Source organism: Jaculus jaculus, chromosome 19 (assembly GCF_020740685.1).
Source record: "Jaculus jaculus isolate mJacJac1 chromosome 19, mJacJac1.mat.Y.cur, whole genome shotgun sequence".
Classification (NCBI taxonomy): domain Eukaryota; kingdom Metazoa; phylum Chordata; class Mammalia; order Rodentia; family Dipodidae; genus Jaculus; species Jaculus jaculus.
In genome coordinates, this window is record NC_059120.1 from 37,700,499 (window position 1) to 37,716,097 (window position 15,599).

The window sequence follows — 15,599 nt, forward strand, 5'->3', positions numbered from 1 at the left end:
CAGACAAGTACTCAAGCACTAAGCCATCTCTTCCAGCCCTTTTGTTTGTTTTTGAAGCAAGGTTTCACTGTAGCCCAGGCTGACCCAGAACTCACTCTATAGTTCAAGGCTGGCCTCTAACTTCTGGCAATCCTCCTACCTCAGCCTCCCAAATTCTGGGATTAAAGGTGTGTGCCACCTGGTTAATCATTAGTTTTATGAGCTAAAATTGGGCAAGTAGGGGGGAGGGAGGGAATTACCATGGGATTTTTTTTTTATAATCATGGAAAATGCTAATAAAAATTTAAAACTAAAACTAAACTAAAATAAAATAAAATAAAATAAAATTGGGCAAGTTGAGTGAGTTGAGTAACTTGCTCAAAGTCACACAGCTGTACTAGGGTTTGAGTCTAAGTCTGCTAACTCCAGGACCCTCGATTTAGGATTGAGGCCTTGGCTAGACTAGCTCTGGACCACTGAGCTATACCTCCAGGCCTCTACTGGACTTTAAAATGGTTTTTAAATGCCTTTCTTGCTGGGTGTGGTAGTGCATGGCTTTAATCCCAGCACTCAGGAGGCAGAGGTAGGTGGATCGCTGTGAGTTCAAGGCCACCCTGAGACTCCATAGTGAATTCCAGGTCAGCCTGCACTAGAGTGATACTCTACCTGGAAAAAATTAAAAGAAATAAAAATAAAAATAAAATAAAATGTCTTTCTGGCCAGGTGTGGTGGCATACACCTTTAATCCCAGCACTTGGGAGACAGAGGTAGGAGGATTGCCATGAGTTCAAGGCTACCCTGAGACTACATGGTGAATTCCAGGTCAGCCTAGGCTAGAGTGAAACCTCACCTTAAAAAAAAATAAAAAAAAAAGTCTTTCTGGCCCGGAGGGACTCAGCACTTAAGGTGCTTGCTTGCAAAGTCCAAGGACCAGAGTTCAATTCCCCAGTACCTATGTAAAGCCAGATGCACAAAGTGGTGCCTGCATCTGGAGTTCATTTGCAGTGGCTGGAGGCCCTGACCTGTCCATTCTCTCTGCCTGCCTCTTCCTCTCTCGCTCTCAAATAAGTAAATTAATTAAATATTTTAGAAGCTGGGTATGGTGGCGTATGCCTTTAATCCCAGCACTCGGGAGGCAGAGGTAGGAGGATCGCTGTGAGTTCGAGGCCACCCTGAGACTACATTGTGAATTCCAGGTTAGCCTGGACCAGAGTGAGACACTACCTTGAAAAACAAATATATAAATATATATATATATATGTATATAAATATATATATATATACACACATATATATATACATATATACATATATATATATATATATATACATATATACATATATATATATATATATTAGATAAAAGAATTACACAAATTTGTTTTTCACAGTAAAACCTATACCCACCGGCGCCTGAAGTTCCTTTCCTCCAAGTTCCAGGTCCATGAGATGCTCAACGAGATGGATGAACTGAAGGAGCTGAAGAACAACCCACACCGGGACTTTTACAACTGTAGGAAGGTGACCTCCCCGGGGACCCCAGCCCTGCTCAGAGGTCATCTATGGGGGGATATGGATCCAGGGACTTCTTCAGAAGAACTAATCTAAAACTTCTGTGGGGTTAAGTGGATATTAGTGAAAACAGGCAAATTATGTCTAAAAAATTAAAAATAGCCAGACGTGGCAGCACACACCTTTAATTCCAGTATGTGGGAAGCAGATATAGGAGGATCACTGTTAGTTCGAGGCCAAGGTGGGACTACAGAGTGAGTTCCAAGTTAGCCTGAGCTATACTGAGACCCTACCTCAAAAAAGCAAAAGAAAAAGATAAAGAAAATATTTAAACAATTTTCTGGCTGGGCATGATGGTGCAACGCCTTTAATTCCAGCACCCAGGAGGCAGAGGTAGGAGGATCACTATGAAATCAGGGCCACCCTGAGAATCTAAGTGTCAGCTTGGGCTAGAGTGAGACCCTACTTCGAACAAACAAACAAGCAAAAAGAATTCTGGGTTGGAGAGATGGCACAGTGTTTAAGGTGCTTGCCTGCAAAGCCTAGCAAACCAAGTTTGATTCCCCAGTATGCACATAAAGTCAGAGGCACAGAGTGGAGCATGCATCTGGACTTTGTTTGCAGCAGTTGGAGGCCCTGGCATATCCATTCTCTCTCTGCTTGCAAATAAATAAATTTTAAAAAAATTCTCCACCAGAGAGATTACTTAGTGGTTAGTGCACTTGTCTGCATAGCCGAACAACCCAGGTTCGGCTCCCCAGAACCCATGTAAGCCAGATACACCATGTGACACATATGCATAATGTCATGCATGCATGCGCAGAAGATGGTGCAACACCTCTGGAGTTCACTTGCAGTGGCTAGAGGCCCTGGTGCACCAATTCTCTCTCTCTTACTCATGAATAAAATAAATAAAAATGAAAAATAGGGCTGGGTGTGATGGCACATGCCTTTAATTCCAGCACTCGGGAGGCTGAGGTAGGAGGATTGCTGTGAGTTCAAGGCCACCCTGAGACTTCATAGTGAATTCCAGGTCAGCCTGGGCTAGAATGAGACCCTACCTTGAAAAATAAATAAATAAAAATAAAGGATGGAAAGATGACTTAGTGGTTAAGGTGCATGCTTGTGAAGCCTAAAGATCCAAGTTGGATTCTACAGGTCCTATATAAACCAGATACACATGATGATGCATGCAGCTGGAGTTTGTTTGCAGTGGCTAGAGGCCCTGGTGTACCCATTCTCACTCTCTATCTCTCTCTGTGTGTCTCTAATGAATAATAAATTAATTTAAAATAATAAATAAATAAAATAAGCCAGGCGTGGTGGCGCACACCTTTAATCCCAACACTCAGGAGGCAGAGGTAGGATTGCCATGAGTTCAAGGCCACTCTGAAACTACATAGTGAATTCCAGTTTTAGCTTGGGTCAGTGTGAGACCCTACCTTAAAAAAACCAAAATAAATGAATAAAAATAAAAATAAATTTTGCCACATAAATATCATCATTATACCAGAGCTTTGTAAGTTCTCTCCCTTCTTCCTTTCCTTTCCTTTTCTTTTCTCCTCTTCCTCCCTCTCTCCCTCCCTCCCTTCCTTTCTTCTTTCCCTCCTCCCTCCATCCCTTTCTCTCCCTCCCTCCCTACCATCTTCTCTACCTCCTTCCCTGTCCCCCTTCCTCTCTTTCCTTCCCTCCTTTCTCTTTTCTTTCTTTCTTTCTTTCTTTCTTTCTTTCTTTCTTTCTTTCTTTCTTTCTTTCTTTCTCTTTCCTTCTTCCTTCCTTTCATTCATTCATTCTTTCTTTCTATGTAGCAAAAGATGGCCCTGAACTTCTGATTCTCTTGCCTCTCTCTCCCAAGTGCTGGGTTTAGAGTGGTATGCCACCATGCCCAGTTCATGTTATGCAGGGATAGAACACAGGTTCCTGTGTGTGGTAAGCAAGCACTCTATCAAATGAACAACATACACAGCACTTTTAAATGCTGAGCCATCCCCTATGCGCAAAGGTTTCCTATCGATCCTTGTATACTTAATAAAGGTTGCAAATGTGTCTTTGCTGCTGAGCCACCTCCATCAGCTGTCAGCTCACATTCAGATCCTCTGATGCTTACTCCCACCTCAGAAGGAGTTGCAAGCTCCCTGGCCTCTAACAGCAGTGTAATGAAGGCTAACTGCTGGTTTTTCTCTCTCTGAATGTGCACACAGGTGGACACCCACATCCATGCGGCCGCCTGCATGAACCAGAAACATCTGCTGCGCTTTATTAAGAAATCTTACCAAATTGACTCCGACAGAGTGGTCTACAGTACCAAAGAGAAGAACATGACCCTAAAAGAAGTGTTTGCTAAGTTAAATATGCACCCCTATGACCTGACCGTCGATTCGCTGGACGTTCATGCTGTAGGTTGAACTCGAGGATATAGAACCCCACATGTGCTCTCAGCCCATCCCCTCTTAACTGCATTGGCTTATCCTGCTGAAAGCACCTCCGGGGATCTTGAGGCTCTCTCACTAACAATTAACACCAGACGTCATTCCTGGAGCCCAACCTCTCCCCCTGACACCTGCCCGCTGCTCCACTTGGCCATATGCTAGCACTCTATGCCCTGGGAGCTCTGCTAATCAAGCCCTTCTGCTCCTATTTCCTGCTTTAGGGACGCCAGACATTCCAGCGTTTTGATAAGTTCAATGACAAATACAACCCTGTGGGAGCGAGTGAGCTCCGGGACCTCTACCTGAAAACAGACAATTACATTAATGGGGAATACTTTGCCACGATCATCAAGGTGAGGAAAAGCCAACCGGATCTATGTACAATACATGCATGAGGAGGGAAGGGAGGGATGAAGGGGGAAGGGAGGCTGGGAGGGAAAGAGGAAGGAAAGGGAGAGAGCTATCTCTGGGACCAAGTTATATAAATGAATATAAGATTTTAGAATGGAGAGAGTAAGATCTTACTTCAAAAAATTAAAAATTAATTTTTTTAAAAAAGATATTTCAAAAAAAAAAGAGGGCTGGAGAGATGGCTTAGCGGTTAAGCGCTTGCCTGTGAAGCCTAAGGACCCCAGTTCGAGGCTCGGTTCCCCAGGTCCCACGTTAGCCAGATGCACAAGGGGGCGCACGCATCTGGAGTTTGTTTGCAGAGGCTGGAAGCCCTGGCGCGCCCATTCTCTCTCTCTCCCTCTATCTGTCTTTCTCTCTGTGTCTGTTGCTCTCAAATAAATAAATAAATAAATAAAAGATATTTCAGGTTGGAGACATGGCTTAGTGGTTAAGGCATTTGCCTGCAAAGCCAAAAGACCCAGGTTCATTTCCCCAGGACCCACATAAGCCAGATGCACAAGGTAGTGCATTCATCTGCAGAGGCTGGAGGCCTGGCGTGCCCATTCTATTTTTCTCTCTCTCTTTTAACTTTATATTTTTTACTTTTATTTATTTGAGAGAGAGAGAGAGAGAGAGAGAATGGGTGCAGCAGGGCCTCCTGCCACTACACACTAACTCCAGATGCATGTGCCTCCTTGTGCATCTGGCTTATGTGAGAATCAAATCTGGGTTTTTAGGCTTTATAGAAAAGTGCCTTAACCACTAAGCCATCTCTCTAGTCCCTATTTTTACATTTTTTATTGACAACCCCTATACACAATGCACCCTTACATAATCCCACCATCTTCCTTTGTTCCTTCTCCCTGAACCCCTTCTTCTTTCTAACTAGTCCCTCTTCTATTTTAATATTATCCTATTGTTTGCCCTTTTATTATATAGGTCTTATGTAGGTGACAACAAATAGCCACTGTGAGGTCACCACTCCAATGGCTACTTTGTGTCTGAAAGATAACATTCCAAAGCACTCCTCCTCTTTCTTACATTCTTTCCCTCTTCCATGATAGCCTCTGAGCCTTGGAGGGTGTGATAGAGATTGTAGTGGACAGCTTTCAAACCAGGCACAGTTGTGGAGGAAGGGGTTTATTGAAGCTTATATAGAAGGGAGGTGCCATAATGGCAGAAGAAGTGGGCCCACTTTCACAGGTCCATGCAGGGAGAGAAAACGACCACCAACACAAGCAAGCACATTTTAGGAACTGCAGGCAAAGCTCAAGCACTTTGCATGTCTGTAGACTGGAATTCCAGATCCACTGACAATGACAAACACCTTGGGTTTGGGTCCCAGGATCTGCCCAGTGACACCTCCTCCAGCCAGACAGCTGGAGATCTAAATTACAAGCTTTAGTAAACTCCTGAATGTATTGGAGGACAACCATTCAAACTACCATAGAGATTGTCTCACTTAGTGCTGAACACCCCACTGTGGCTTCTCAGCATTTTGATGTTTTGTGAACTGTTTTTTTAAATACCTCTGTTTCTTTTTTTCTTTCTTTCTTTGCTTTTATTTATTTTTTAATTTTTTGGTTTTTTTTGAGGTAGGGGCTCACTCTAGGCCAGGATGAGCTGGAATTCACTATGTAGTCTCAGGGTGGCCTCAAACTCATGGTGATCCTCCTACCTGTACCTCCCAAATGCTGGGATTAAAGACGTGCACCACCATGCCTGGAAAAACACCACTGTTTTTTGGGTAGAGAAGTTTATGTTGTGGTTTTAGATTAAGAACCTGACCTTTGACTCCACACTCATTATGATGCTTGTGTTCAGGAAGCTGGAATCACATGTGGCCTTGCAAGATGTCTTTAGGGAGATAGAGGATAGATTTCTTTTGCAGACTCCTTGGGTATCTCATCATTTTTCACCTAACCCTTCACTTTGGTTGACGTCATGTCCTGTGAGGTTTTTCTTTTTAATATTTTATTTTTACTATTTATTTGACAGAATGAGAGAGAGAGAGAAACAGAGAAAGAGAATGAGTGCTCCAGGGCCTCTAGCCACTGCAAACAAACTCCAGACATATGCACCTCCTTGTGCACCTGGCTTCCATGGATCCTGGGGAGTTGATCCTGGGTCCTTTGGCTTTGTAAGCAGGTGCCTTAATTGCTAAGCCATCTTTCCAGCCCTCCTGTGAGGTTTTTATTCCCACTGTATTCTCCTCAATGCTCAGATCTCTTAGCTTTTAATCTGAGATGCTCTTTTTTTTAAGGGTCTCTCTGTAGCTCAGACTGACCTGGAATTCATTATGTAGTCTCAGGGTGTCCTTGAACTTGTGGCAATCCTCCTACCTCTGCTTCCCGAATGCTGGGATTAAAGGTGTGCACCACCACACCCAGACTTAGATACTCTTTCTCCTACTTCCTTTCACATTTCCAGAATTTTTCTGAGGATCCATCTCCCTTCTCTAGATTCCATAGGTATAAACCCCTGAGGGACTTGTGGGAATCTCTGGCTTTGGATGCCTTTCTTGATTTTGCAGGAGGTAGGAGCAGACCTGGTGGAGGCCAAGTACCAGCATGCAGAGCCACGCCTGTCCATCTATGGCCGCAGTCCTGATGAGTGGAAAAAACTCTCCTCCTGGTTCGTCTGCAACCGAGTCTACTGCCCCAACATGACGTGGATGATCCAGGTGCCTAGGATCTAGTATGTACCTGCTTATGGGAGCCCGTTCAGCCTGCCCTTGTCTCATCTGTATTTCTTCTTCCACATGAACAAAGCCTACAGTCCATCTAGACACAAGTTAGCTTTGTTGAAGCTGCCTAGCTACCTGTGCTCAGTTCCAGCTTCTGCCCACTCTGTTTGGTCACTTTGGTATAGCATTCTGGACCAGACAGAACTTAAAATCATTGCAGCCTCCCACCTTCTCTCCTCCCTTTTCTCCCCTCCCCTTTTTTGTTATTTGTTTTGTTTCAAGGTAGGGTCTCACTCTAGCCCATATAGAACATGTATGTATTCATGTATGTATTGAGACAGGTTCTCACTTAAGTAGCCCAGGCTGGCCTTGACCCTGTAATCCTCCTGTTTCAATCTCCTGGGAGTTGGAATTACAGGTATCTAGCCAGGCATGGTGGTGCATGCCTTTAGTCTCAGCACTCTGGGAGGCAGAGGTAGAAGAATTGAGACTCCATAGTGAATTGTGAATTCCAGATCAGCCCGGACTAATGCAAGACATTACTTTGAACAAAAAAAAAAAAAAAAAAAAAAAAAAGGAAAGGCATTGTCGGCGTGTGCAACATGGGTGGAAGCAATTATAGCTATCTCATATCAGAACCTTGACCACAGCTGCTGGATGCTCTCAACCACCAGTGCCCGAGTTCTCCATGGTAGAGGAGTTAGAAGCAGCGCTGCTGTGAAGTCTACTCCCTTGCATGCCAAGAGCAATCACGCACTGCCTGCAGGGACGGATTCTCAGGATGCTTAGTACCATTGATTATCTAGGTTACATGTTTATATATTCTCTGGCAACCAGCCCAAGTGCCCTGTGGCAATAAGAGGATTTTATCCTATTTCTTAGACCAAAAAAAAAGTTGCTATTAGACTGGGGTAATGCTTCCTATCTAATGCGTTAAGGCAGTGAGGCTAAGAACACTGTAGTAGGAGAATGAATCTTCGTCCCAGATTGGCGGTGCTTGAATCTTGGCTCTACCACTATCTATGGGAACTTGAGCAAGTTACATTATTTTTTAAATTAATTAATTCATTTGCACGTGTGTGTGTGTGTGTGTGTGTGTAGTCATGCCAGGATCTCTTGCCACTGCAAATAAATGCCTATCTGGCTTTATGTGAGTGACTGGGGAATTGAACCTAGGCTGGTAGGCTTTGTAAGTAAAGTGTCTTTAGCCACTGAGCCATCTCCCCAGCCCTAAGTTAAATTATTTTACTGTGTTTTTTAGTTCCATCAGCTCTCAAATTAGATAAAAATGACATCTAATTTATTGATTTTTATGAGGAATAATTTAGCTAATATTTTTGGCCAATTAGGGATAGGTCTTGAATATATAAACTTGTTGATAGCAAAGATAAGAACTATTTCATTATTTAATTTTAAATTTTATTGATTTTTTTAGATTTTTAAAATTATTTTTCTTTATTTTAGCAACAGAAAGAGAGAGAAAGAGGCAGGTAGAGAGCGGGAGAGAGATAATGGGCGCTCCAGGGCCTCCAGCCACTGAAAATGAACTCCAGGTGCATGTGCCCCTTGTGCATCTGGCTAACGTGGGTCCTGGAGAAATCGAGCTTCAAACTTGGGTCCTTAGGCTTCACAGGCAAGCACTTAGCTGCTAAGCTATCTCTCCAGCCCCAAAATTTTATTAAGTTTTAAAAAATATTTATTTACTTAGAGAGAAAGAGAGACAGAAGCAGATAGAGAGAGACATAATGGACACGTTAGGGCCTTTAGCCACTGCAAACGAACTCCAGACATAGGTATCACCTTGTGTATCTGGCTTACATGGGACCTGGGGAAATCAAACCTGGGTCCTTTGGCTTTGCAGGCAAGCAACTTAACCACTAAACCATCTCTCCAGAATCCCTCTTTTGTTGAGGTAGGGTCTCACTCTAGCCTAGGCTGACTTGGAACCCACTCTGTAGTGATCCTCCTACCTCTGCCTCCTGATTGCATGTGCCACCACACCTTGCTATTTTTGTCTTTGTGATATAGTCCCATGTAGCTCAAGCTAGCCTCAAACTTGATATGTAGCCACTGATGATTTTTTAATACATTTTTTCAAAAATATTTTATTTTTATTTATTTATTTGAGGGCGGGGAGTCAGATGGAGAGAGAATGGGCACACAAGGACTTCTAGCAACTGCAAACAAACTTCAGACGTATGCACCACCATGTGCATCTGGTTTATGGGAGTACTAGGTGATCAAACCTGGGTTGGGCTTCACAGGCAAATGCCTTAACTGCTAAGCCATCTCTCTAGCCCGATTTTGTTTATTTTTATTCATTTACTTGAGAGTGACAGACAGAGAGAAAGAGGGAGGGAGAGAGAGAGAGAATGAGCATGCCAGGGTCTCCAGCCACTGCAAACTCCAGATGTGTGTGCCCCCTTGTGTATCTAGCGAATGTGGATCCTGGGGAATCGAGCCTCGAACTGGGGTCCTTAGGCTTCACAGGCAAGTGCTTAACCACTAAGCTATCTCTCTAGCCCTCCAGCCAGATTTTGTTGTTGTTTTCTAGGCAGGATCTCACTGTAGCTCAGGCTGATCTGGAACTCACTCTGTAGTCTCAGGCTGGCCTTGAACTCATGGCAGTCCTCCTGCCTCTGCCTCCTGAGTGCTGGAATTAAAGGTGTGTGCCACCATGCTCCAGTGCCACTGAGAATTTTGAGCTCCTGACTCCCCTGCCTTCAACTCCCAAGTGCTAGGATTACAGGTGTGCATCAGCACATCTGGTTTATGTGGTGCTGGGAAGTAAACCCAGGGCTTCATGCATACGAGGCAACTGAACTACATCTCCAGTCCTGAGAGCTACTCTCAATACCCATTCGCTGCTTACCATGCTGCAATCACATACATATATAACCATTCAACTTCTGAGGACACAGTTGCCATATTCCTCATATCTGGAATCAGCAGTGGAGGCTTAGCTTTCTTCCCAAAAAGGGTTCCTAGAAGAGCCAGAGCCAGGGTATGTGGCCCCCCAAAAAAGGTTTATCCCTCCTATGCCCAGTCTAAGCCAAATCCCTCTTGATGCTCCAAAAAGAACATACAAGGGTGGATGTAGGCTGACACCAGGTCTTTTTATGGCACATGACACTTGGTCCTCTGGTTCCCTCGTCCTGGGTCCAAACAATCTTCCTTTCCTCCTAAGTTCTCTTCCCCTTGCCTTTAGTGATGTGTTCCGATCCAAAAATTTCCTTCCTCACTTCGGCAAGATGCTGGAGAATATTTTCCTGCCGGTGTTTGAAGCCACCGTCAACCCGCAGGCTCACCCGGAACTCAGTGTCTTCCTCAAGCACGTAAGTATGACCCTTCCCACCCCACGGATGAGCCAGCCCTCCTTCCTGGCTCTGATGAGATGTTGTTCTTCTTCTTGTTTTTTCTTTTTTAGTTTTTTGAGGTAGAGTCTCGCTCTAGCCCAGGCTGACCTGGAATTCACTATGTAGTCTCAGGATGGCCTTGAACTCACAATAATCTCTTATCTCTCCCTCCCATGAGTGCTGAGATTAAAGGTGTATACCATCACGCCTAGCTCTTCAGATGAGTTTTTAAAATATATTTATTTTTATTTGAGAGACAGAGAGAGAGAAAAAAAAAATGGACACAATAGGGCATCCAACCACTGCAAACAAATTCCAGTGGGTTCTGGGGTATTGAACCTGGGCCCTTAGGATTTTCAGGCAAATGCCTCAACCGCTAAGCCATCTCTCTAGCCCCTGACAAGGTTTTAATGCTTCTCTCTTGATATCTCTTTACACCTATCCCATGGAGCTGAAAGTTCGTCTGAGGGCAGGGGCCCTGCACTTGGCCTCAAACCTGCTTGGCTCACTTTTCCTGACAGATCACCGGCTTCGACAGTGTGGATGATGAGTCCAAACACAGTGGTCATATGTTTTCCTCTAAGAGTCCCAAACCTGAGGAGTGGACAACAGAAAAAAATCCGTCATACACTTACTATGCCTACTACATGTTTTCAAACATCATGGTGCTCAACAGCCTGAGAAAGTAAGTACAAGAGAAATGGGGTCAAAGAACCATTTTCTTAAAAAAAACTTTATTTTTATTTATTTATCTATTTGAGAGAGAGAGAGAGAGAGAGAGAGAGAGAGAGAGAGAGAGAGAGAGAGGGAGGGAGGGAGGGAGAGGGAGAATGGCGTGCCAGGGCCTCTAGTCACTGCAAAGGAACTCCAGAAGCATGCACCACCATGTTCATCTGGCTTATGTGGGTACTGGAGAATCACACCTGGGTCCTTAGACTTTGCAGTCAAGCACCTTAACTGCTAAGCCATCTCTCCATTCCCTAAAGAGCCATTGTTTAAGCTTTATTTATTTATTTATTCATTTATTTTGGTCTTTCAAGGTAGGGTCTTGCTCTAGCCCAGGCTGACCTGAAACTCACTATGTAATCTCAGGGTGGCCTCGAACTCACAGGAACCCTCATACCTCTGCCTCCAAGTGTTGGGATTAAAGGTGTGTACTGCCATACCTGGCTTCCTTTAACTTTTTCTTCAGTTTATTTAGGGGCAGAAATAAATTTTTGTTGTTTCTTTGACGTAGGGTCTCTCTTTAGCTCAGGCAGAACTGGAATTCAGTCTTAGTCTGGCTAGGAACTCCTACCTTAGCCTCCATTGTGCTGGGGTTAAAGACATACTTCACACACTTGGCAGAAATAAACGATTTTGTAATTTCCCAAATGCTACACCCCATAACCCCATTTAGCTCAAAGAAGCTAGACTGATCATTGCCTCAATTCCCTAATGGCAGTTAGAGTTCCTTCTTCAGAGGGGGATTGAAGCAGTTTAGGGAGACTGAACCCCTGAAAGTACAAACATGGAACGTCCTTGAGATTGCCCTGCAGTCTTCACTTGGCTAGAGGTCACAGAAGATTCTAGCTTCTCCTTATCTCTTGCCTAAAGAAGTCCCTAGATCTGTTTTTCCATAAACAACCCGAGACTCTACCTAGGCAGAATTTACCCTTTCCTAGAATTATGACTCGTGAAAGGATTAAGCCTGAACCTGGCATTGTGGTTGGTTAAGCTCAGCCTCCAAACTTGGTGTCATAGCTGGTTTTCTCAGCCCCCATCCAGAATCTATGAATGACTCCTACTTGCTCTTCCTTTTCCAAGGCCTTAAGGTGAAGCATTAAGTTATTTACTTGTGACCTTTCTAATTTCTTTTTTTGTATTTTCTTTTTTTTTTAATTTTTTTATTTATTTATGTGAGAGTGACAGACAGAGAGAGAAAGAGGCAGAGAGAGAGGGGAGAGTGGACACGCCAGGGCTTCCAGCCACTGCAAACGAACTCCAGACGCATGTGCCCCCTTGTGCATCTGGCTAACGTGGGACCTGGGGAGTCGAGCCTTGAACCGGGGTCCTTAGGCTTCACAGGCAAGTGCTCAACCTCTAAGCCATCTCTCCAGCCCTTTTTTTGTATTTTTGAAGTAGGGTCTCACTGTAGCTCAGGCTGACATGAAATTCCCTATGTAGTCTCAGGGTGGCCTCCACTCATGGTGATCCTCCTACTTCTGCCTCCCAAGTGCTGGGATTAAAGGCATGCACCACTATGCCTGGCCTTTCTTTCTAATTCCTTTTTTTTTTTTTTTTTTGGTTTTTCAAGATAGGGATAGGGTCTCTCTCTAGTCCAGGGTGACTAATTTCCTAATATAGGCACCTAAAGCTATAAATTTCCCTCTTAGAACTGCCTTCATTTTTTCCTAGCGGTTTTGGCATGTTGTGTTCTCATTATCATATTTATAATCATTCTTTTAAAATCTTTCTCAGGCATTTCTTAATCAGTCTCACTGGAGGTCATTTCTGATGGATTTATATTTTTTGGTGGATTTATATTGCCTAGAATTTTTGTGTTTCTTGTATTATAATGTAGATAATTTTGCATCTTAGATTAATTTAATGTTTTGGTTTTCTAATTATCTGCAGTATTATTAGATGTATCAATCAATCTGACATTATATATCTTCAGGGTAGGAGCTTAAGGTACTAGGTGTGGCTCTTAAGACTCTCAGAGTAACCACCAAAGAGACTCTAGGTTTTGGATTTGCCTGCTATGAGAGTATTCTAGTAGGCTGGGTGGAACAAAATACAGGCAATTTTTAAAATTTAACTAAACAATATACACATTCAGTGAAAGCCAGCATAGAGTATTTATGCAAGAGTAGGTATGATAGCTGGGCATGGTGGCATACACCTTTAGTCCCAGCACTTGGGAGGCAGAGGTAGGAAGATTGCCAAGAGTTTGAGGCCACCCTGAGAATACAGAGTAAATTCCAGGTTCCAGGTCGGTCTGAGCTCGAGTGAGACCCTACCTCAAAAACCAAAAAAAAAAAAAAAAAAAAAGAGTAGGTATTATGACAAACAGATCCTCTAACAAAGACAAAGTCCCCAAGGATGTGTGTTGCCCCACACCCTTAATCCTGTCAACTGGGAGGCTGAGATTTATAGTCTGTAGAAGGTTCCAAGGTCAGTTTGTGACCAAGTGAGACCCTGCCCCAATGAATGACAGAAGAGGAGACAAAGGCACTATAAATCAGAAAGCAACAAATGACAAGCCCAACATATAGCTTATTTAAGAATGGCACATCCTACCGTCCATCAGATTCGATATATAATTTAACCTGACATGGAATGCACAATTAGCCCTTCTGATGCAAGCCTATATGCCAGGCTTTTTTGGCAAGTACTGACCTGCTGTAATCCTAGTTACCTTTTGGGATGGCTTTGGTCTCAGTTATGCTGCGCTCCTGCTTGGGTCCCTCTGCGCTGTGCTGTGGGCTCAGGTAGGCTGGCTGGGCTGGTGGGTCACTGCTCTGCCTGTCTGTGCCATGGGCTGTATAGGTGAGCTCCCTTCCCCAGGTATTTTCTGGGTTTGTACTGGCAGTGGAGGGAGGGGAGGCTGTGGATGATGGCTGAAGTTCTCCTCTTGGTCGTCCGATCCTCTTCCTCATGAGCTGCTCCACTGGTCCCTGCCATCCTCCCTTCACCGTTTCTTGAGTTTGCAAGGAGGCTGGTGTGAGTGGAGATTCCCCCCACCTGGCTTTTGCTGTGGCTCAGGCCGAGCCTGGTGGCCACGTGGACCTGGTGCCACTGCTGAAAAAAAACAAAAACAAAAAACAAAACAAACAAAACCTTTGCATTTAGGAAGAATTACAATGATTTGAGACTCTCCTGCGTAGATTATGTGTGGTGTGTTATGTGTGGTACATGTAACATGTATATGCACACAGAGGCCAGAGGAGAGATTCTTGTGCCCTGTTCTTTTCTTTTTCTTTATTTTTTTAAATTTTTCTTTTGTTTGGTTTTTCAAGGTAGGGTTTCACTCTGGTCCAGACTAACCTGAAATTCACTATGTAGTCTCAGGCTGGCCTTGAACTCATGATGCTCCACCTACCTCTGCCTCCTGAGTGCTAGGTTTAAAAGCGTGTGCCACCGCGCTCGGCCTTAGTGCCCTTTTCTATTGCTCATCCAGCCCAGTGATTCTCCAGCTTCTATTCCTCCCTTGCAATGGACTGAGGTTACAACTGTGAGTGGCCAGGCCCAGCTTTTTATGTGGGTTCTGGGAAGTTGAACGCGGGTGGTCTCAGCCTGGGTGCTTAAGAGGCAAGTACTCTTAGCCACTGCCATCTCCCTAGCACTGAGATTGCATTTTGCTGAATCCTTTGGGTGGCTGTTCTCATCCAAAGTGTTAATTTTTCCCATGAACCTGCGATTCCCATAACGGTTTGTTTTCACAGGGAACGTGGCATGAACACATTTCTGTTCCGACCTCACTGTGGGGAGGCAGGAGCACTCACCCACCTCATGACAGCCTTCATGGTAGCAGACAACATCTCTCATGGCCTGAATTTAAAAAAGGTGAGTGGCAGGATCTTTTTCTTCTGTTCTTGCTTTTTGTTTTTTCTTTATTGAGAAAGAGATGACACAGAGAGAGAGGGAGAGGGAGAGGCAGATATATAGAGAGAGGTAGATAGAGAGAATGGGTGCACCAGGGGCCTCTAGCCACTTAACTACTAAGCCATCTCTCCAATCCCACTTTTTGTTTTTTGAAGACAAAGTTCCATGTAGCTCAGGCTGGCATCCCACTTGCCATGTAGCCTACAATAGCCTTGAACTCCTGGTCTTTCTGCCTCCACCTCCCATGTCTTAGATTATAGGTATGTGCCACCATATGCTACTTGGAAATTCTTCTTTTTTTTCTTAAGTTTTTTGAGGTAGGGTCTCATTCTAGCCCAGGCTGATCTGGAATACACTATGTAGTCTCGGGGTGGCCTTGAACTCCTAATGATGCTGCTACCTCTGCCTCCTGAGTGTTGGGATAAAAGACATGTACCATCACATCCAGCTAGAAACTTTAAAAAAAAAATTATTTATTTATTTATTTATTTGCTTATTTATGTTAGAGAATGGGGGGTGCCAGGGCATCCAGCCACTGCAAATGAATTCCACATGCATGTGCCACCCTGTGCATCTGGCTTATGTTGGTCCTGGGGAATCAAACTGAGGTCCTTTGGCTTTGCAGACAAATGCCTTAACAGCTAAGCTATCTCTCCAACC

The 15,599-nt window shown here is 44.1% G+C and overlaps 1 protein-coding gene across 1 annotated transcript in view; it reads left to right on the forward strand.

Moving 5' to 3' along the window:
* Window positions 1-15,599, forward strand: part of Ampd1 (adenosine monophosphate deaminase 1) — a 41,424-nt gene that overhangs the window by 22,049 nt on the left and 3,776 nt on the right. Inside the window, exons 6-12 of the mRNA XM_012950943.2 lie at window positions 1,371-1,500; window positions 3,693-3,887; window positions 4,142-4,273; window positions 6,844-7,007; window positions 10,205-10,331; window positions 10,874-11,037; window positions 14,780-14,900. Of these exons, the coding sequence (XP_012806397.1) occupies window positions 1,371-1,500; window positions 3,693-3,887; window positions 4,142-4,273; window positions 6,844-7,007; window positions 10,205-10,331; window positions 10,874-11,037; window positions 14,780-14,900 (1,033 nt within the window). The remainder of the gene's footprint in view (window positions 1-1,370; window positions 1,501-3,692; window positions 3,888-4,141; window positions 4,274-6,843; window positions 7,008-10,204; window positions 10,332-10,873; window positions 11,038-14,779; window positions 14,901-15,599) is intronic.